Raw genomic sequence first — 24504 nt, forward strand, 5'->3', positions numbered from 1 at the left:
AACTAACACTTTATAATTGACTCAACGTTAGTGACATAAGATATAAGAATATCTATGAATTCAACTTCAACAAACAGCATTATTCGACTTTGATTTCTTGTATGGCATAGCAGATAAACTAAAGCACCACTGTTTGGATAAGATTTTTTTTAAAGTTATCCTACAACGATATTGTATCTAGTGGTCGTGTCGAGACATCAAGAACGACACAATAAAACTAAAAACGAATACTTACAAACGATTTTTTTTTTCGAATAATAATCAGATTCGACCTTCTGTTTCTAATTTCAAGAGATACGCAAACAGATCCCATGAGATTACTTAGTTGATTTTATTTGACACTAGCGACCCGCCCTCGCTTCGCTTCGGAAACTATAATTTATTATTGATTTCTCCACTATTTAATGGATGTTATTATACATATAATCCTTCCTCTTCAATCACTCTATCTGTTAAAAAAACTGCATCATAATCCGTTGCGTAGTTTTAAAGATTTAAGCATACATAGGGATATAGGGACAGAGAAAGCGACTTTGTTTTATACTATGTAGTGATAAATGTACAATCGCACAAGTGTGTATAATAACTAATTAATCGTAATATATCAATTTGGAACTACAGCTGCATACCGCGCCACAAATGCAATGATACATTACAGCCAAACTGACCTGATGGTGAATCTGCCAAGCTAGTAATAATCGTCTGATCCAAACTTCCCGAATACTGTTCAAAACGGTGTTCTACCGTAAACCGTATTAACTTTTTAACTATTTCCCATTGCCGTCGTAAGTAAATCTGATGAAAAATGTTTACCGTCACTCATGGAATATCAGCATTGTCAAAGTCAACTTGGCTGTGTCTGACCTCTGGGAGAAAAAATAAATTGGTTTCAGTTTTGTTACCTGTAATTGTATTTTAATATAACCTTAATATTTTTTTCAGGTAAGAACTAATGCAGCTAAATTACCAAATATTCAAACTAAGGTAAAATAAAAAATATTATGAACTTCCAAGTAACGACCGAAGAAAAGCACCATTGGAAGATATATGTATGTATAACAACCAAAATTTAGATTTGTTTAAAGAGATAAAAGCTCCTCTCAATATTCCGATCGTAGGGTGTGTCTCTAGATGTCCATAACTAATATAGCTCGACTAGCAACCCTATTAGCAGTACAATACCACTGTCGTTGACCTCCGTTAGGTTACCTGATGTTACATAAAAATGTTCGTGTTGCTAGTTTCATAAATGTTTTTTCTTAATTGCGTCTTTAATGGTTTGATTGCGGTTTTTTGAGATTGATTCATTCAAGGTTGAGGTATTAAGCGTGTATAGCATTAATGATGACAGCAGAGCATTAATTGATAATTGAAACAATTATTGCTTACTGAGACCTCATGTTTTAAGATTATTTATTTTATTTATTTATTGCTTAGATGGATGGACGAGCTCACAGCCTACCTGGTGTTAAGTGGTTACTGGAGCCCATAGACATCTACAACGTAAATGCGCCACACACCTCGAGATATAAGTTCTAAGGTCTCAGCATAGTTACAACGGGTACCCCACCCTTCGAACCGAAACGCATTACTGCTTCACGGTGGAAACAGGCGGGGTGGTGGTACCTACCCGTGCGGACTCCCAAGAGGTCCTACCACCAGTGAAAAAGTGGTCAGTGGCCGTATCTCTGGACTCCGAAACGCCCCTAAGATGGTTCGTTCGACTAATGGCAACCCGAACTTACTCCAAACGCTATTTTTTCTATTCTCAGTTTAAGGTCCTAATATCGATATCGATGGTAAAATTTTGGGATCATTTATACTCGTGATCCATAATGTCACTATATTATAACAAAAATGTAAATATATTACCATTAATGCACAGTATAATACGAGCCTTCATCAGTTATTGCAGGCTGTGCGCAATCGCAGGTAAATATATACGGGACCATTTGCGTGCTTGGGGATTTGCATAAGTTTAATTCCTAGAATTTCATATCTATTAAAAACCACTATAATTTAAATATCACTAATTTCTGAAAGATAAATAAGAATTGTTGTACTTTTTTTTTTTTTTTGTTGCTTAGATGTGTGGACGAGCTCACAGCCCACCTGGTGTTAAGCGGTTACTGGAGCCCATAGACATCTACAACGTAAATGCGCCACACACCTTGAGATATAGTTATAAGGTCTCAGTATAGTCACAACGGCTGCCCCACCCTTCAAACCGAAACGCATTACTCATTACTGCTTCACGGCAGAAATAGGCGGGGCGGTGGTATCTACCCGTGCGGACTCACAAGAGGTCCTACCACCAGTAATTACGCAAATTATAATTTTGCGGGTTTGATTTTTATTGCACGATGTTATTCCTTCACCGTGGAAGTCAATCGTGAACATTTGCTGAGTACGTATTTCATTAGAAAAATTGGTACCCGCCAGCGGGATTCGAACACCGGTGCATCGCTCGATACGAATGCACCGGACGTCTTATCCTTTAGGCCACGACGACTTCTAAAACTTTGAAAACTTGACTTTGAAAACAAATCTTAAGTACAATGTTTTGAGTAAAACTCATCGAAGAGAAAGATCATAATTTTAAATTTACAAGCCCTTTGTTGTAGAAAAACTGGCCAGGTGGTAGTATCACCCGTGTGGTCTGAAATTTCCCTACATCACCAGTAACCGGACCAAGCTAGAGAGACTCATTAGCTCACAGATACAACGACTGGCATTCCATTGGAATAATAACTGACCCACCATTCAAACCGGAACGCATGATTGCTCCGCGCCAGGAATAGCTAGAGCTTCTAAGATTCAGTTTATAAGATCAAATCTTGAATCTACTCGTTATTACCTTCCATGTACTGCAACACCACTAAAATACCTGTCTTTTGTACAGCGTTACGTATTCTATTCTGGAAATTATCTGACACGATCGTATCCTTGCGCGCTAACGTAAACTTTCCTGTGTAAAATCATCTAAGCGTTACGTTTAATATAAATTATTCATTGTGTTTCTGGACATAAGGCTTAAGATTAAATTGTGCGATTGTTTCTGGAGATTTAGATATTGAATTTAGGTTTTACGTACATATACGATATTTTTAACCTTATAAAATGAGAATAAGGTTACTTAAAATGAAAAGTATTGTTTTTTTAATAACTAGGTATTCGAGTAAGGTAGAAGCTAGACTTATAGGTTTAAAATTTAGTTAAAATCGCTGAAAGTATTTTTCTTACTTTTACTGGTGGTAGGACCTCTTGTGAGTCCGCGCGGGTAGAGGTACAACCACCCTGCCTATTTCTGCCGTGAAGCAGTAATGCGTTTCGGTTTGAAGGGTGGGGCAGCCGTTGTTACTATAAAGGTGGGTGGCGCATTTACGTTGTAGATGTCTATGGGCTCCAGTAACTACTTAACACCAGGTGGGTTGTGAGCTCGTCCACCCAAATAAGCAATAAAAAAGAAAAACTTGGAAATAAAGACATACCAACATGAAGTCGCATGAAATTAAGTGGTAAAAATACGAGGAACGATCCAAATCTTTCCTACCGAAATGAATTCTTCTAAAACTCGACTGAAGAATAGACGGGGAGGAGAAAATCTACAAAAGCGCACTATGATGCGGCGCCGGTGGTGCGGTAATAAAAAGGAGATGACAGAACCATCTGACAGTCTCAAAGTATTCCCCATGAAACACGAATTCAGCGGACTGGAGTACAGTGATCATCAACTGCCTTTTACTGATCATATGGCGTATTGTAAGCCCGCCCGGGTAAGTACCACCATCCTGCCTATTTTTGCGGCGAAGAAGGAATGCGTTCCGGTTTGAAAGGTGGAACAGCCATTACACTATACAATTGGGACTTCGATCACATTTCTCAAAGCGGATGGTGGTATTTACGTTATAATATGCCCCAGTAACCACTTAATATCATGTGGATCATGAACTCGTTCATCCATACATGCATTATAGAATAAATAAAAGAAACAATACTCCAAATAAATAAATAAAACAAATATTGCTCCGTAATAAACCCAAAGTTTAAAAACGTCAGTTGGTGACAATGAATATACTGCTATTTCTTTTGGATCGTGATACTATATAATGTGTATATTACGTAAATTAGTACGCCTTTCGGTAATGAACCAATCAATTAGCACATTCAATAATTACCGTTATCTATTCGTGCTATCGGAGACAGTGCTGACGCGCATGACGGCGCCGCGGTGAGGTCGGGTGCCAATCACAGCGATAAGCGTTAGCCATTAAATAATAAATGTAATAAATAATAGATTTGTACGAAGTGTGCCGTTACCATATTGGCCATTTCAAATATAATTCATGCAAAACTGGCAATAAAATAAAATAAAAATTAAATCTATTTTAAAAATATGAAAATTTATTTTCAAATTTAATTATTTAATTAATGATTAGAGTTTTGTTTTCGCCACATTTGTATCTTTTTCATCTATATGGACAAGGTAAAATTAAAAGTAAATATGGGATACGAGTTTAGTTGTAGTAGCGATGCCGCACAAACGGCTCGTAACATTAATGACAGCAAGGAGGGAACACTACTAACGAACCCATGACTCCTTATTGTTTAGAGAGCTTCCGACATGAAAATTTAAATCTAAAAAATGAACCTCGTGTTCGCCGGAACACCTACTAAAGTCAAAACGACAAATTCGTTTAATTAAAGGCGATATTGGATACTGACGATATTGCACTTACCGCTGAATTAGCAGCAGCTTTCAATGTTAGCGTCAAAAGAATATTGGTCCATTTCCGTCAAATTGACAAGGTAACAAAAAAAACTAGGTTTTGGAGTTTTTCGTCATCCAATTTCTTACCAGACCTTGCTCTGACAGACTTCTTCTACATTATTAAAGTTTGAATAATTTCATATTTCAACTTGGCATACTTCATTTGAATACTAAAACTACCTGCTGACGAACTTCCACCACGGCGAAAGCTCAGCCCCGGAGATGAGTACGATTGTAACGGCAAAAATAATTATGTAAAACTTAAAAGGGGTCGCTGTTATCTAAATCATGTTTTTAATTTTATTGTACGAGTATAACTTCGTAATTGATCTTTAAGAATATATACTTATGCTATATTGTTAATATGTATACTTTAGTTAATAAATTACCTTATTTTGATGAACATGGTCGGTATTGTGTTTATGTGAGCGTTTTTGAATACACTACGACTACAAGTGTCGACAACTAGTGTGTGTCCGTTTACGCACTTAAAATAACATAAAATAAAAATAATTTAATTGAAACCCTATTGAAAATTCTAAAACAGCAAATAATTTGTCCTTGTGACTTAAAGACAGTAAAGCGTGTCACGTAAACTTAAAGAAACAAAACAATTTTTACAACTATCTAACTATCTGTAATTTCTAAATACTTTTAGAAAATAAACATTTCCAAATTTCATATAAATATTGCCTTCGAGTAAGACAAATGTGATACATAAACATATGGACTGGAATAAAACTGTAATGATTTCGTTTCTCCCATTTGGCTAAGGAACCATAAAAAGGTAAATAAAATTAAAATTTTGCGTTAACCGCCGTCCCGCCGTAACTCGAACCGTAACCTCTCTCATTTTCCCTAACATTAAATCTTTCTCAATTAATTATTTAAAGTGTAATAAAACAAAGCGCTTCGTTACAATGTGTGTTACAGGGTAATGTTGGGTTTTTTGCAAAACTCTGCGGCGGTTTTAAATTTTAGGTTAGAAATATCGAGTGGTCCTAATCATGCCACAGCTTATCATGTTTAAAAGTTTCAATTTTAAGAAAACTCTCAATGTTATAGACTCTATTTTGATATTTAGATTTCTTTATTCGATGCAAAATATCTTCGTTGTATGCTTGATGATGATGGAAAACCAGGTGATTTCCATTTTAATTAAAGATACTGTTGGCAGGGCGACCTGTGTACTCGCATGGGAACGTGGTGCCTAAATCGAGCCGGACCTAAACAAAACTCACTTCTCACTCCAGTGCATTTGTTTTGACATACTCGGAATTCATTATCGAATCGAATATTATTATGCCTTCTGTTATTCGTAATCTAGATAGTGGATATATACTTGCTTAGTGCTTACCAGTACTTCTGATGATAGAAATAGTATAGCTTACTTAACTATGGGAGTCAAATAGGTTGCTGATTAATAATCTAGTACACAAGATATTAATGAAAAATCCTTGTGATTTTAAGCTAGACAAATATTATAAATGCGAAAATTTGTATGTGTATTTATAAATAATATGTTTATATGTTGGTTAAACACGCAAAAATGGCTTAGCGGATTTGAATGAGTTTTCTGATACTGACACACTTTTCTAAATATTTCATTTTTTTCTCTTGAGTTTTTTTAATTTTTGTTTCAAAACAGAACCTAGGATTGTATAATTTTTATTTTTCCATACATTACGATTTGATGCGAGATTGTTCTAATCATTTATCCTGTTGACGATACCGTTATCTTAGATTTTTATTGTTACGAGAATGTATCTTGTAGTTATGTAGCCGGAAAATGTACATAATATGTAAGTCCGACCACGTTAAATTCAGAAGAGTGTTATAATTTCAGCGGTACTCTTATGTAGTTAGCTCATATCTTAATTAACTACTGTCGTACGTGAAGCTCCTAATTTTTCTTCCACGCCAATTTAGAAAATAAGACGTTGTTTGTTCGTGAGATAAAGGTTTTTTTTTCTACCTACTGCAATGCCAGGAGCATAGCCAAACCACTGCATATCGCTGAGGACTAACTCAATTTTCAATGAAACTTCTAATACGTCCCTAATTACGCATTTTGTTTTTAATGTAGTTATAGCAATTAAAACCTTAAAAAAATATGTTCGAATAACACACCGAATTAAATCACTTTGTTTATCCTAGTGACCCAAAATATTGTTAATAAAATAAAATAATTATATTGTTATCAATGCTTTATGTGTCCAAAGTGAATACGAGTTAAAAATTGCGTGGATAGATAGATGCAGGTCAGGCTAATAAAATCGTCTATAAAGCGTTCTATTCTTGATGTTCACAACAACATAACTAAAAGAAGCAATACTGCGCAGTTTCAGAGCATTCAACATTCACAATTGATTTATTATTCAAATTCACCGAAAGCACAGTATAATGTATTAAACGACACGAAATATTGGCAACTTAGCGACCTTGAACCGGCACGCGATCTGAACAGCACAAGCCTGACGCAGAACCAAAATATGTATACGGTTCCTTGAGACAGAACTTTATTGGCGTAGGCCGGAAATATATACTGGAGCTTATGGCAAACCTGATCTAGAGCTTGAACTGAGATCTAAAGACATGTATGTGTGTTTATATACACGAACGCCTATACACAAAAACAATAGTACTAACGACTGCGGATATTTCAATTGGTGTCTCAAGTTCGAATCTCGACACGTCACGTTGATTCTCACTCTTCAGAAGTGAAATCACGTGAAGTATTCTGTTGAGCATATGCACATGGAATGCTTACTATCCGTAAATTGTTAGTGTACGTCCATGATTTGTCAACGAAAGCTAATTAAAAGACGTGTTCTATCACTAGTGAGGTACGCGCTCTGCTAAATTAAGCTATGACTGATATGAGTGAATAAAACCGCACGCATTACGCGGGTTCCCTTTTTTTTGTTTTTTGGTATTGCCCATGTCGGCAGACGAGCATACGGCCCACCTGATGGTTAGTGCATACTTGGCGATGTTTCTGTCACCATCATTCCCAAATAAAGCGATTATTGTTTACCCGATATTTTTGAGATTTTGAAGGTAAGAGTGAACAAAAGTTGAACTATCGAACAGAATAACTTCCACGTGTGATCTACTTAATTTAAAGGAAATGGAAAATAAATTATTCTGATTCGAATACTTTAGAGCTATTATAATGTTATATCTTTTGGCCTGTGAAGTTACTGGATTTTCTAAGCAACCGGGATTATATTTGCCTGGCAACAAATCATCGCCTACGCACCTTAACAGCCAGCTCATAATAACCGGAGTATAAACAGATCCCTGCCTCCTTGACAACACGCCCGAGGCTCAACGCGACGCCATTGTCCTGTACGCCTCTCACTGTGTTTTCCGATCTTAAGGGATTTTTCTGGAGGTCGCGTACATAGGAAGCATGTAGCGCGTTAGGAACATATTATTTATGATCGCATTAGTATTATTACGCAATTTATGACGCATTAACATTTTTGATCGCAGGGGCTCTCCTGCGTTTAACTATAGCAGCTAGAAATCCTAAAATTCTCTCATTACATTAACATCCTAGATATCGTTCGAAAAACGTTGAATACTAAGATATTTACGAACGTATTACTGGTAGTTTAGAGGGTATGGCAGACACAGACATATAATGTCAGGGCCCCCTGCACTATGAAGCCTTTTCTGGGTAGAGCCATATACTAATCAGATCAAATTCAATCCTAATAAAATCTTTGCAATTCCAGATTAGGCTAGTTATTATTGATTTAGAAAATGTAACCCATAAATACTTGTATTATGCTTTGCATCTTTTCGATTGTTTTCTTTAGTTGTGAATGCAAAGAACAAAACATGGTGCAACTACGAGTATTACTAATAACTCATACTCATTAAATAACAGCTTACATTAATGAGTACTTACTAGTACAAACGTTGACCAAGTTATCAGCTTATTGACAATGTTAATGACGTCTACTACCGCCGGTGCCGGAGTAAACCAAATAAAAATGATACTCTTAAAGTGATTCAGATCTCCGATCACACACACACTTCTAACTCATCGTTTTATTTGCTCTCCCCGATGAGTAAAGCTCTCATCCAAGAAATGAGTTCATTCCGCCGTATTTGTCACGTAAATATAAATGTTATTGGAAGATGATACTGTGTCATTCATTGGTTATAAGCTCATTGACTTCTAAGAAATATTTTCAGGAAACATAAGCAGGTATAGTAGGATGGCAGTGCAGTTTTATTTCTAAAAACTGCGACTAATTCCAGAATCTAAACCTATATGTAATGCAGTGTATCGGCGTAATTAAGAGGTTGCTATGTAAGAAGTTCTAAACTTATTCGCAAAGAATGAAAAGTATTAGAGAGGAATTAAATCTATATATTAATACGTGAAGCAAAAACTTTGTATCCCTTTTTACGAAAATTGCGCGGACGGAGGAGTATGAAATTTTCCACACTTATAGCGAATATAGAGAAGAAGTGCACAATGCTAATATTTTTTTTAAATAATGCATAAAAGATACAACAAACAATAAAGAAAACATTACACACACTGCCATGTATTTGACGCACACACGCATGCATACTATTTATTTATTGTCAAACTTTTATTCTTGACGTCTGTGGTCAAATTGAGAATAGATTAAATATTGTTTGTCTTTATTAATATTTTTCTATAGTGTAGTCTTGGCGAAATTTGTGATTATAGAAGTGTAATAGTATTTGAAAATAGAATCATAATAGTGTACAAACTTATAATTTCAATTAATTATAGTCGAATTTCGACTACCGGGCGACCACTAGTAAAAATAAAAAATTGAAACTACTGAGATTTGACAGAAGCCAGCAAATATCTATTCTCGTATGACACACATCATTTGATGTATCTTTCTGTCGTACATCAGTCGAGGCACTGGACCGTGACAATGCGAGAGCGGCGCCACTCGAGTCTTCATGTTTGTATTTTAATAGCAACTCGATGGCGCACTTTTGTTTTAGAACTTAATCATAAAGCCATCGGAAGCTTTGGAGGATCTCTACCGAACGGTATTCTGTGTAGTACTTCTTTAGTGGTTACTGGAGGAAGCCCATAGACATCTATAACGTAAATGCGCCACCCACCTTGAGATATAACTCCTAAGGCCTCAAGTTTAGTCACAACACTGCTGCCCCGTCCTACAAACCGAAACGCATTACTGACTTACGGATGAAATAAGTAGGGTGGCGGTACCTACCCGCGCGGACTCACAAGAGGTCCTACCAAGTAAATTTACTTACCTGTATCACGTAACTCAAGTGAAATGTGTTCGCAAAAGTAGTCATGACTTACAGCCTGTTAACAATACGCACGAGTAAGAATGTGTACATACACACACGTGGTATTATAACATGTGTATGATTGACCCTGCTAGAAATATTTTATGTTAAAAACTGACAGTATTAAACTAAAATAGTAGAAATAAGCGAAAAAAAATCGCAAATTTATTCTAGTACAAGATTACCTAACGTGTGTCGAGTGACGTCACCGTCCATCTGGCGTTCGACACACTTGGCTTGCAACGCCTTGACCTGCGTCGGCGAAATATGACGAGGTGAAAGAAATATTTCGGAATAAAATGGCTAGTCATTTTTTTTAAATTTATAAATGTATGGGAATGTCGGCATTAGTAAAAAGCGATGTTTGTTTTTAATAGACATTATAAGCTTCACGGTATTCCTGTGCTATGACATGCGCGTCTTGAAACAAGGCTTAATAATTATGGGCGGTATGTAGCGGCTTGCCTGAGCCCCTGACATTGTGGATGTAGGAAGGAACTCTTGCGTATTTCAATAACGAAGCAATCAAAATCTCCGATACGGAAGGATAAATTCAGAACAACAATCATTTATTTGATTTTTTATACATTTAAGAAATTTTATTGAATTCAAAATAAATCTATTTGACAACCGTTTTAATAACTTCGACTTTCAAGTCTAAGGGGCGGTGGCGGAACTCCTATTTGGATTTCTATAGAAATATTTATAGCAATTATAATAAATTGTTGAAAAACCAATTAGTTTTAGAAGGAAAACGAATCGATTTTCCTTTTGAAGAATGAAAAACCACATCAACAACGTGAAACAATATTAAGCCATTGAATCTGTTATACTTAGAAATGTCCAGTTGTTTCTATTGCGGGCCTAATTGTACCTTAGTCAAATGATATCTTTGCCATTGTGTATCCTAAACTATGTTATCTGTAATTATGATGACTATGCTAATCAATGATGTAGATAAAATATAAAATAATCAACATTGGAATGTGGTGTGATGTTTTTCCATAGTATAGATTAGTGAAAACCTGATTTGTCATCTTAACGTATCTAATAGTATTATGACGTAGTCGTACGTTACTCATACTTTTTACCACCGCCCTAGCTAGGTGCGCGGTAGATATCTAGCTATATGTTTAAATTTTACAAACTGCCATCTATGGCTTTAATCTAATGTCTTCTGAATATTGTGTAATAAAATGTTCACGGTCAGTTTCGTATTGTTTATTTTCATTTTCGGATTCGATGATTAGTAAACTACAAATAATAAATAGCTTCTGTTTGTAAATTATAAGACGTTAGCCATAAATTAATCATGATGTAGTTTCATATCTTCATATCACCAATAATAACAGGTACGTCATCGGCAGTTTTCTCGTATCTAAAATATTTCCAAGAGTAATGATGACGTATAGATAAGTTGTACGTGCGAAAATATTCAACCAGGTTTTTGTTTGTTGTTTGATTAGATCGCCAATGTCATTATCAACGACATTTTTAACAAGACGCCATAATATATGTACAAAAAACCAGAAAAACTGCGTGCAGAGTCTCAAGATAACTGAGTGCTTAATGGGAGTTAACGTTTTGACTTAACAATATATAAATTTAACTAATTAAAAAAAGCGCTATAATATATATTAAGCCGATTTAAAACTAAATTAATCATTCACTTATCCTGGCTATACCGATATTTGTTTGAGGCGCGGAACGCGAACCTCAAACGAGATTCGGTCTCCTGTCCGAAAAAAACGATTTGCGTTGCTTAACTGACAGCTTCGTTTTTTTATTGGTTAGGTGGATGGACTAGCTGACGGCCCACCTGGTGTCAAGAGCACATAGTCATCTACAATTTAAATTCCGCCACCTACCTTGAGATATGAGTTCTAAGGTCTCAGTTTTTTACAGTACAACGGCTGCCCCACCCTTTAAACTGAAACGCATTACTGCTTTACGACAGAAATAGGCAGGATGGTGGTACCTGCCCGTGCGGCCTCACAAGACGCCCTACCAACATTAATTACGCAAATTATAATTTTGTGGTTTGATTTTTATTACACGATGTTATTCCATCACCGTGGAAGTCAATCGCAAATATTTGTTCAGTACGTATTTCATTAGACAAATTGGTACTTGCCAGCGGGATTCGACCACCGATGCATCGCTTGAAACGAACACACCGGACATCTTATCCTTTAGGCCACGACCAAATTATCAAATGGCATCAGTTTTACTGAGGCTTTGTACTGTGAGGAACTGGATACAATGATGGAGAAGCTCGCGATTCTCCGGCCAGCCTTCGTTAATCGCTCGTTTCGGCTGCTTCTGCACGATAACGATAGATTTCATACGCACAATAGACGGCCTCTGAGCTACATGGGCTAAGGCTGGCAATTTGTATCGATACCATGGCTAATTATTTTGATTGATAGAAATACGATATATTTATAATAAAAAAAAACTATCTTTCTGGCAAATGACAATACCAAATGGCAATTTCATAATTAAAGACCTAATATTTATAGGTCAAACTAATAAGAGCTTCTTAAAGTTATATTATAAAAAAATGTATTATTAATGTGAAAGTGTAAATTCGTGTTGAAATGGTGTCGCCGGAGGACACGTAAAATTCTGCAGTAATGTTATAAAATCGTTACTGTATTGCATTCCCAACTCAAAGGGATGTTCCGTTGTTTTCGCTAATATACCAAACGACAAATTGAGTTTTACACTTCAGAAATTCTAGGCTCGCAATTTTATGCTCAAAGTGCATCTAAAATTGGGTGCACTGTCGCGGGTAAATCTAAAAAGGTGCAAGAATCGCTTGGTTCTGGATGTATCGACGTCGTCCGGCGCTTGGCTGAGTGCCAGGACGTGAACAGTGCGCCAGGAACCAGGGTCGACGACACCTCATCCGAACAGATGAACCAGCAAATTGGCTTTCCGGAATTTTCCAAAGGACACTTTATTATGACCGTTATTACTATTTTAAACATTGAATGTTCACGTGCTAGGACTTTCCCTTTTGCTATGGATATTATAAATAAATCGAAGAACGACTACATCCAAAACTGCCATACCAAATATCTTTCATAAAGGTACTGACGCCGACCGAGAATCTAGCCTGACCTTTGGAGTGTAGTAGTCAGGGCGACTAACTACTACACATTTGCTACCAAAGACCGTCTCGTGTAATATAGCTTTTAAATTCTCTACACTGATGACTTTCGGAACTATTCCCCGATACACTCCACCATACTGTTCAGCATCATCGTTAAAACTAGAATAGATTTGAAAGTAAACACCTTACGGTTGGTGCCACTTCCAGATCGTCATAGACGGAAGTACACGATTGATCATTGTACACTAAGTACGTAGGCGTACGTTGTTTCTATAATTAAGAACCGCCTCACCGTACCGCTGGAACACTGTTCGTTCGCAGTAAGTACGAGTGACGATCTTGGCACGTCACATTTACGCATTTACTAATAAATGTGTTTTCTAATCATCGCCGTATGCGTGGTGGGCGTGTGCTGTTGAGTTGCCATGTATGAAATAGATTTTAGGATATGTGATCAATTTAAAATCGGGCATCGCAATTTCCTTTTTTGTAATAATTAACTTACATATTCAGTACAGACACACAAGATGTCTGACTGACTATTACTCGTACTATGCATGATCCTTTAAACACAAAACATGACCCTTATGTTCCTTAACTATACCTTATACCTTCATGAAGGTACACAGTTTTTCATTAATTGGGATAACAAAACTCCGTTGATTCTGAAACAAGTGGTTCTCTAGCTATTGGCGTGATATATCTATAATAAGGTTAGTATGGGTAAGTTTTTACTGTAATTTGGTTGAGTTGATGGGTGGAAGAGCTCACGGTCTGTCTGTTGTTAAGTAATTGCTTAACGGAGCCCGCGAATGCCGCCATCTACCTTGAGACATGAGATTGGAAACCCAATCCTATTGTATAACGGCTGTTCCACCTTTCAAACTGATACACTGGACTGCTTCGGGGCAGAAATAAGCAAGACCCACGGTAGTACCCACCCTTGCGACCTTACAATAAGCCCTGCCACCATAAAATGCCCATTGGCCATTTGCCAATTAATATGAAATTTTGCTTTCATTTTATGTTACACACAAATTGTTTAAATACCTTATTAATTTAATATAAGATACACACTTCTGTTGTTTATTGAAGAGAAGTAACATAAACTGATACATAATGCCTGTATAACAGTCAATCGTCTAGAATCAGTAAAATAAGACCTAGTTAATATTTAATCTGAAATAGAATATCCACAATCGAATTCGAACGTGGACAACACGGACTTATCGCGGATTTTTAGAGGGCCGTCCGTGACCAGTGACGGCGTTACTGACGCAACGCTCTCGATGGAACGCAGATGAGAATAGATTCGCGCTTGACATTGAACGGTGCCTCCGCGCCTCTCGCGGGGCTAATCAATCTCTCCATGGAGTTCAATGTCGTGACCTCCACCAATATGGTGTTGTAACTGTATAACATGTATACATGCCTTATATCTGAAAATCGGTGCAAAAACACTGGGTCAGTCTTGTATCCACTTTGAATTTTTTGTCTCGATAATGAACCAAATTTAAATTTTATTCTTCTTCTTTTTCTGAGTCGTTCTCTTCATTGCTGAAGGTCGTGTCTAGTTTAAAATATTGACCACTCGATGCACAATGCTTCCCCACGTCTTCCTGTCTCGGCGATCTTTATAGCCTCGGTTATTGGGAGGCTAGCGAGCATCTTTACTAGATCAGACCAGCGGATAGATAGGTGAGCGTCCGCGTGATCTTCTCTCATCAACATGATCAACTACCATCAGCTTATCTACGTTATCGGGGTCTGTACGAGCTTGATTTTATTAAAAAAAATATTATGTTTGTTTTGTACTGTTGGTTTCCCAAATAAATAAATAAATAACTTACAATTAATTCGGACCGTAATTTAAATACTTAAATACACGATGAACTCAACCTGTATAATGATAAATATGAAATTTATATCCATATAGACCGATTGCGTGTAGGGTAAGATTTTATCATAAAGATATATGATATTATATTGCGAGCGTTTGCAGTGGGATGGTGTATAAGAAATATCTACACTATAATAACCCTGATGACCGCATTAGGTTTAATCTTAAATACAAAAATATATGCTTTCATCCAATAAATTATTATTAAGAGTACAACAAATGTTGCCAAAATTCATATCGAAATTTTCATTCCGTTCCCGATTGATTAGACTCTTGGCCAAAATTAAATTTTAAATGTGCCCTCGCAAAACGTAATGGCATTGAAAACGTTCGAGTTATTTGAAATATACATTTTGTATGTCTTAAAATTTTATAGCTGTCTTCTATTAGTTTATAGAAGTACTTGTTTTTAATTTCAGAATTAGATAGAATAAATAGGTTTTGAGGATGAGAATGGTATAATAAAGTAAGTAGCCAAGGGTGGGAAATAACGGTTTTGGATTACTCGTGTATCTAATTGTTTTTTGTTGTTAACACTGTGTCAGTGGAACCGTTGCAAACCAATATGAGACGGTATCTGTCACCGTCATATACCTATTTCTATAGATCACTATCTATCTATTCACGTGTTCCAGTTGGAAAGTTCGGATATCTAATAATTCCAAAAAGCGAGTGTAGTTTATTCTAAAGCGCTAAATCAGTACGTATGTGTGTTTAACAATAAAAGTGAAAGTGTGAAGAACACGGAGATGCAAACAGTTTTTTATTATTATTATTAGTGACTAAAGGAGCGTCTTTATTTCATATGGTATGTATTTATGTCTACATTGCAACTATTCAGAAGCTATTGGAACCTCGTATCGCAAGATGGAAGAATGCATTCACGGTACCATCACTGCTCAGGATAAGAATAGGGAAGTTTTAAGTAGGATAACAAAGTAGATTTTTAGTGCTGCAGGGGCCAGTCGGATCACCCGATGTTAAGGGTTGCCGGAAGCAACACAAGAGGTGTTTAGACGTCCCCGTCAAAGACATAGATGTGAAAATCTTAAATTAAATTGTATAATGACGATCTCATCCAACAAACTGGTATGTATCACTGCTTTGAGGTAGACATATATTCGAAATATAAAATGAAAATGAAAATTAAAACTATATTGACATTAGGTGGCAGCACTTCAGAAAACGCTATTGTAAATTGAGTGTTCTTGCTGTGTGTGTATTTGTGTAACTGAAGAGATTAAATAAATCTGTACTACTTTAAATTGAATTTGTTTTTCAAGAAGAAACCAATAACCCAATAACATATATTATTATGTACATAGTAATGATAAGTTAAGTTTCTCCATAAATCGCCAAAACACATTGCTCATTTAAATCTCTAGAATATCTTAAAACTATCGGAGTGCCTGTTCTTGAGTCTGCGACCAAACGACAACTCGAAACACGAATCAAACAAAAAGTCTAATAATAATAAAGCTATTGTTTCTACGTCTCGTTTTTTACGTCTTAGGTGTATTGACTGATTTGTTTCACATGATTCGCTAATTTACGATTTCACGCTTGCATAAGTGCTAAATTTATCGTCGTTCCGTCGCACGTTGTGTCTACCTCACATCTCGTGTGTCTTCGCGGGCTTTGTTTACACGTCTGATGTTAACACTTTTATGATTGCCTTGTGTGTTTGATTTAGTTTATTAGAGGCTAGCGAAACCCGGCCGCGGATCTCTGTGACTATCGCTGTACACATCGTGAAGTAACCTCTCGGAGCCGAGACAGAAGGAATATTAATTTGCTCAAAGTGCATACATACTTATTATTTTAGCAAATTCATATTTCATGTCGGACTCGCGCGTTCAAAACCATCGCTTGTAGAACCAACAATAACTGTGCAGATTATGAGTCCAGATTAGCATTCCTAAACATACACAGAAAGATAGACAATCTACAGGTCAATCTAAGAAAAACAATTTAGTAAAATAATAAGCTTTTGAAAAGCACGATTTATTTAATGTATGAACATCCTTGAGATATGAGTTCTAAGGTCTCAATTTAGTCACAATGGCTGCCCTACCCTTCAAACCAAGCGCATTACTGCTTCACGGCAGAAATAGGCGGGGTACCTACCTCTGTGGATTTACAAGAGGTCCTACCACCAGTAATTACGCAAATTATAATTTTGCTGGTTTGAATTTTATTACATGATGTTATTCCTTCACCGTGGAAGTCAATCGTGAAGATTTCTTATTGTACGTATTACATTAGAAAAATCGGTATCCGCCAGCGGGATTCGAACACCGCTGCATCGTTTCGCGCATACGAATGCACCGGACGTCTTATCCTTGAAGCCACGACGACTTACAACTAATTACAATCCGTGAGTCTGCCTAAAAAATGTCATTAGTTATAGATTACTTATATTATATTATATTCCTTCTACATAAATGATCCGTAAATTAACTGAAGTCAGTTTTATTGCAGTAATCATTTATGATCGTTTCTCGTTACGTATCATTTATATATCTGTAACCGGCCTTTCTCTTCCGTCTCTATCGCCGGACTACATCAGCGTTTACGAGTTCAACTGAAATCGTTAAGCGTTAGATAGATCTCAGGTTTAGCACGTGTACCAAACAAGGCGATGTATTTATCGTTTCCATTAGGTATAATGGTTTACTTTAGATCCAAAGAATTCTGGCTTGTCGTAATAATATTATCTCTTGAGTGCTCTCGATGCGAGGAAAAAAATAAACATACTTACATCACTGTGTGTAAGTTTGTCTTCCAACGATAGTATCTAACAGTCTAGATTGCGTTAAACTTAGAAACGGACTTCAGAGTTTTGTATAAAACTGGGTCCTTGTGGTTACACCGACTCGAAGTTCTAAATGTCTATTCCCGTGTAGGATAGTGAAAAGCAATCTGGTCTTTCGCGGTTTTATCGCTTTGTTTTATGACCGCTTCATAAAGATGCCAGGAATATAGTTATAATAATGTACCAGTAAAATGTTTTGCCTGCAATCGAAATTCAGTTTAGATTATAATGTTTTTTAATTGCAAATTAAATTTTTATTTATGGTGTAATCATTTGAACACTTGGATAATGTTTGTAGGATAACGACAATGGGAAAATCTTCCACCGAGCGGGTGAAATTGCTCGGTATTCCGACGGTCCCAATGTTATTGTTCAGAACTTGTTTAAACATATATGCAAACTTTTTTGAAAATGTCGTTTGCGAGATTCAGTCGTCTTTCAAATATCTTGTGTTCTATAATAACTACCGCCGCAAAAGCTATATTCGTATTATATAGTTATTATATTTGTCGTTATTTGCGAAATTTTCACTTTTTCATTTCTTAATAATGATTTCTCTGGTTTGCGCCTTTTTTTTATTGCCTAGATGGGCGGTTGAGCTCACAGCCCACCTGGTGTTAAGTGATTACTGGAGCCCATAGACATCTACAACGTAAATGCGCCACCCACCTTGAGATATAAGTTCTAAGGTCTCAGTATAGTTAAAACCGCTGCCCCACCCTTCAAACCGAAACGCATTACTGCTTCACGGCGGAAATAGGGAGGGTTGTGTGGTGGCACCTACCCGTGCGGACTTACAAGAGGTCCTACCACCAGTAAATATGGTCCCTTATGTCTGTTATTAAGATATGTTGGTTGTTAGGCTAATAAATAACACCATTTATAACTATTTGAAGATTAATGTAAATAATTTAAATCAAACTCACTGGCTCGTAACACAAGTTAATAAACTTGGCAAAATATTAGGGTGTTGAAATCAGAACTAAGAAATTTATTAGGGTAGGATGCGGCAATCCAATTAGAGTTTCCATCGTCCGAGTGGCCCTGTTGCGAATCCACTAGCAGCGCTGGTTCGACTCGTGACGACTGACCGTTTCCCGTCGCTCGTTGCTTTATTAGCTGCCGTAAATTTCGTAGGTTTGGCGTGTCTCGTCTTGATGTTCATTAGCGAGGGGTCGACGATTTCATGACATGAGACATGGTTGTTGTCTATTATTATTATTCTCGTCTCTCATGAAACTCGGAATATTGGTTTAGACAATAAGGGCATTCTTTAAACGTATTATCATGACCTTGATTTCGTTCCTGCAATTGTGAGTTCTTAATGTCGTCATAACTCATTAAATATTGTCAACGTATACTTTAATCATGTAATTAAATACAAAAACGCAACCCCGATCTCTATCGACTGCTTCTAACTTCTTCTAATCCCCTATTATCCTTATTATTTTAATATCAAATAACCTCCCCTAATACCTCGACCTCTGCTCTATCTATTTGTGCCAATAATCTTTACCACATGAGTCAACGAAGTATATTATACCCTAGTTTAACTTATCGGATAGTATAAATGCAATAAATTTAGTGTTCTTTATTGTATAAGTAAACATTTTTATTAGTAACACAATTGAATTTGGTCAATTTGACTGGTGTTCTTACATCATATCATTTATGGAAGAAAAACAATAGAATACAAATAAGTTTCAAATAAATAATACATTTGTAAAGTCTTCTAAAGGTATCGGGTGAAATTTTAAGAAATATTATGAGCTTCTAAAAGAGCGACAATAAATGAGGAGAACAATACAGTTCGGTAGAATTCGATGAATGCATTGTTTGCGGTAAACCGATTAGTATCTTTTAAATAGTACGTATTTAAGCTACAAAGCATTATTTTAAATGTATTATTTATTTGAATTTTAACTGTAAACATACATTTAGATACAAAACAATTCGCTTTGAGGAGTCCAACACAAACTAATATTACAGTTTATGAAAGGTTTTTACTGCAGGTTTTTTTTCGCTGTTCAAAAAGCGAGTTAATTTGTCGCGGAACAAATAAATATTTCAACAATTATTACTTGTTCATATTAATATTTCAACAATTATTACTATTCTACTTGTTAAATTTGAATCTCAGAGTATGTTTTCATTGGGTAATCTCTTTTTTTTATTATTATTATTGTATTCCATCTTCGAGCCGATGAATTGCCAATGTTATGTACGCCATTATTGTCACATGCAACAGGCCATAAATTAAATAGTTTAAGTTATTTTCAATGTTAAACGTTTGTGATGTGGCAGTACCTTTTTAAATAAATAAATGAACAACCCTTTATTCATTTATGGGAACGAAGCAATCATATTTTCCTTTCCGCATTCGCTATTTCGATTGCTAATCTCTAACACTTCTCCATTACGTTCGTTGAAAGTCATTGCACTTAATAATATTCGCTTTGTAAACATTAATTTCAATTGTTCGACAGCACCTGTTGCTTTTAAACCAAAACATCGTAACAATAATATACTTGTAGTTTTTCCGTTTATTGCCGACTGAATCATACGTTCGGTCCTATGAAGTCGGTTGTTAACTGGTCTACCTAATTACTCTGAAAGCTATCGACCAAGCTCACGACTTTCGGTATCTAATCTATTATCTTAGGTAAAATAAGAAAGCACAAAATGTAAAAAGCACGGAATGGGATCGAACCTTGTATTTCACTGCCCGAACAAACATCCAGCACAGAATAACTGTTTGCCTTCTGGCTTTACAGTCCCTCTTTCGAAGAATTTCAAGAAACCAACGATGATGAAATAGATGGTAGATTAATATAAACTACACACCTAACCTGCCAGAATGGACAAACCCTATACCTATCAACACCTATGAAATATAATGATTAGTTACAAGAAAATTTCAAACAACATTAACGATTTAATATCAACATGCACTACGCAAACAATGCAACACAATTATTATTGGACCTTGCAACCGGCACTTATCGTCCGTTGCACTCGGCTCTGCATTATAAACGTTTCTCTATCAATTCGAACAATTATAATAATACGTTTCAATTATACAAACGATTGTTTTGGTTACATTCGAATAATAGCTATTGTATACTTCGAATGGAACTACCCTACCCGACTTACTCTAAATCCAATAAGATTTTTATTCAAAGAACGTCTTTCACAGCTCACTACTTCACACCGTAGCTGTACTATTTTACAGCTTTCCACACACTATTTTCTTACGTTTATCTAACTAAGTAGCACACGCTGGTAAAGCAGCCAATGATGTAGTAACGAACGCTTAGTCTAAGATCAAGTTTCTTTAATTATCTTCTTCTTGCCTTTATACCACATTATATGGGGTCGGCGCCGCATGTCCTGTTATCATGCTGCATAGGCACCTGACACCTTACGACCGGCTGCCTTCAATGCAACGTGTCTTTGCAAGGTCCTAGAGGGACCTTTTCTGTTTCTTCTTCTGGTGTTTCTTTTACTTCATCCGTTTATGGTTCTATAACTTGCATCTTATTATTATAAATTGTTACACTAAAATTTAGATTTTCAAATACCAAAACGATGGTCGTCAGTAGTAGTCGTGTCCTAAAGAATAAGACGTCCGGTGCATTCGTACCTAGTTCATCCATACTACCTTGCCTAAAAACAGTGCCTTCATCCACGGTGTGTTTTCAGAGAACTTTTCTGCCCCTTCTTATCCTCCTGCTTTGGAATGAACTTCTCTCCTCGGTTTTTCCTGAGCCTTCCTGAATGGGTAGGCAACGCATTGGTTGTGTCCCAAACATTGTTGACGTCCATGTGCCACGGTACCCACTCTCTATCAAGTGGGCCGTATGCTCGTCAGTTTACAAAATTCAATAAGAATATGTCTACGATTCGCAATAACCGCAGATCATAATATCACAAATCACGTTAACAAGTCAAGTTTTCAATGCGTTATCAATTGCGGACGGCGCGGCGTGGAATATTCTCATACATTGCGCAGGAGTTTCAATTGGATGATTGGTCATACAGAAAGGATGACCGGTAATTTGACCATGTATGTACATAATGTAACGTGATTGTTCGCTTTCAACGACGCAATGATTTCGTTTCATTCAATGTTGTATTACAATGTAAGGATGGTATCTTTAGCCGAAGTCAGATCAGGATATCTATCCATCTCCATACATTTAGATTTAGAACCCTAATAATTTTTTCACATACATTCAATTTTTTTTGTAAATCTACCCCATACACTTTTGTGTGTGGCATGTTGACATAGCTGCCCATAGACACGAGAAAGCGGATGCCGCCGTCTACAGACATGCCCTAGTGATTACATGTTTGTGTAATGTAATAACATCTTCAGAAAAAAGTACCTTTTATTATCGCTTCTGTGATTCAGATATACCATTAATTAGAGCGATCATAAGGGACTTCAATATCAATTAATAATGAAATCGAGCTTGCTGCCATTTTTACAGTATCTTAATATAAATTTATTACTATTTCAGGTTGAACAACGCGATGTGCCCGGTATTGACTGCGCCAACCTTGCGATGGACACCGAAGAGGGCGTGGAAGTCGTGTGGAATGAAGTCCAGTTCTCCGAGCGGAAGAACTTCAAAGCTCAGGAAGATAAGATACAGACGGTGTTCGACAACCTGACCAGGCTTGAACACCCTAACATCGTCAAGTTCCATCGATACTGGACTGACACGCATAACGACAAACCCAGGGTATGCATTTCAATTTTACTCGCTATTCTTAATGGACCGTTTCTCAATTATATATTTATGCTACATTGTGATATAATTATAAGGTAATGCCCCCAACGACAGAATGCAGCTTAACACACATTTCTTAAAAGATATGAAGGGACCGTATGAAATACACGAACAGTCGAAACCTTTCGGATTTAGCGAGCTCTAGCAGTCAATTAACAATTTTAGGGTTTGTGTATCTCTACATCGCCTTTTACGATACCCACGGTAAGCTACCACCACAACCACCCCAAAGGCCAATATCCTAGGCCAATGCCAAACAGCTGTAGCAGTATGAAAATATTAAGGGAAGAAATAACATATAGGCAAAAATCGGAAAAGTCGACTAATTGATATCCATTGATTATTTCAGGTAATTTTCATTACTGAGTACATGTCGTGCGGCTCATTGAAGCAGTTTCTGAAGAGAACGAAGCGCAACGTGAAGAGGCTGCCCCTCCAGGCGTGGAAGCGATGGTGCACACAGATACTATCTGCATTAAGGTACAAGTTCGTTTGGGCTTACTTGAAATATCTCGTTTTCATAACTCACGTATTTCATTCGTTGAAATTCGATTTTCAGTTATCTCCACGGCTGTGTTCCGCCGATCGTCCACGGAAACCTGACCTGCGACACCATTTTCATCCAGCATAACGGCCTGGTGAAGATCGGCTCTGTAGCGCCCGACGCAATTCACCACCACGTCAAGACCTGCCGCGAAAATATGAAGAACATGCACTTTATCGCCCCAGAATATGGATGTAAGTACAGCGATAAGCTGCCATTCTAGCACCGAGACTACAAAGTTTCCTTTGCTTTGGTTTTGAGCTTTTTGCTTCTTTCAACTCTGCGGATTTAATCAAACGAGGCAAAACGCAAACACCACAGCAACGGAAACTCTGTGGTCAGATATTCATTTCACGTTTATTTCCCCTTGAATTAGCATCTCAAATGGTGACGCCAGCAATGGATATCTACTCGTTCGGAATGTGCGCTCTGGAAACCGCAGCCCTCGAAATCCAAGGAAATGGAGACTCTGGCAGCCACGTCACGGAGGAACACATCATACGGACGGTCGAATCGTTGGAGGATCCCAGACAGAAGGACTTTATATACAGGTATATTAGCTTCTCTGTGTTCTTGTTCGCAGGTTCCGTGTAAACGGTAAGTCAGGATTCTCTCTGCTCTTCGGTGAACTGATGGCGTGTTCTGGTGTTGATATGTCTGGGTCTTGTGTTCGCAGGTGTATAAACCAGCATCCCGAGAAGAGGCCGACGGCGAGAGAGCTGCTCTTCCATCCACTGCTGTTTGAAGTCCATTCCTTAAAACTGCTGGCGGCCCACACGCTGGTTAATACAACCGGTAAGGATTTCTGCTCTGACTGGCGTAGCAAAATCAGAATCGAGATATTTCAATGTTTTTTTTTTTTTCATTTCAGCTAATATCTCCGAAACTATAACTGACGAAGTGACCGGCGGCAGCAGCGGCGAGGCGCTGGCGTGGTGCGTGCGCGGCGGGGAGCGCGTCGAGATCGCGGCCAAGGACCTCCAGCCGCACGCTGAAAAACTAGAGAAATTTGTCGAAGACGTCAAGTAAGTGACTTTAGAAAAATGATTGTGCGAGGTTCGGACGGACGCCAACCGCCACCTCCGCGCCCGTATTTATACTTTCAATTTGTGAACTCAAACTTTCTTTTTTCAACTCAAACGATATTTTTGCGTTTCTTTAGCTGTGTGATTTTTTTAATTTGTTTTGTTTGACTCTCAGTGCAAGTAAAATAATTGCTTTAGTTAGAACATGAA

At 37.1% G+C, this 24504-nt stretch overlaps 1 protein-coding gene across 2 annotated transcripts in view; it reads left to right on the forward strand.

Moving 5' to 3' along the window:
* Window positions 1-24504, forward strand: part of LOC101746065 (nuclear receptor-binding protein homolog) — a 62042-nt gene that overhangs the window by 33023 nt on the left and 4515 nt on the right. For both annotated transcript variants that reach the window (XR_005245116.2, XM_038013399.2), the window contains exons 2-7: window positions 22453-22677; window positions 23075-23205; window positions 23285-23463; window positions 23646-23820; window positions 23946-24064; window positions 24141-24294. Coding sequence is in view for 1 of the 2 variants with exons in the window: in XM_038013399.2 (XP_037869327.1) it covers window positions 22453-22677; window positions 23075-23205; window positions 23285-23463; window positions 23646-23820; window positions 23946-24064; window positions 24141-24294 (983 nt within the window). In the remaining variant the exon portion in view is untranslated. The remainder of the gene's footprint in view (window positions 1-22452; window positions 22678-23074; window positions 23206-23284; window positions 23464-23645; window positions 23821-23945; window positions 24065-24140; window positions 24295-24504) is intronic.

The sequence above is a fragment of the Bombyx mori genome, chromosome 10 (genome assembly GCF_030269925.1).
Source record: "Bombyx mori chromosome 10, ASM3026992v2".
Classification (NCBI taxonomy): domain Eukaryota; kingdom Metazoa; phylum Arthropoda; class Insecta; order Lepidoptera; family Bombycidae; genus Bombyx; species Bombyx mori.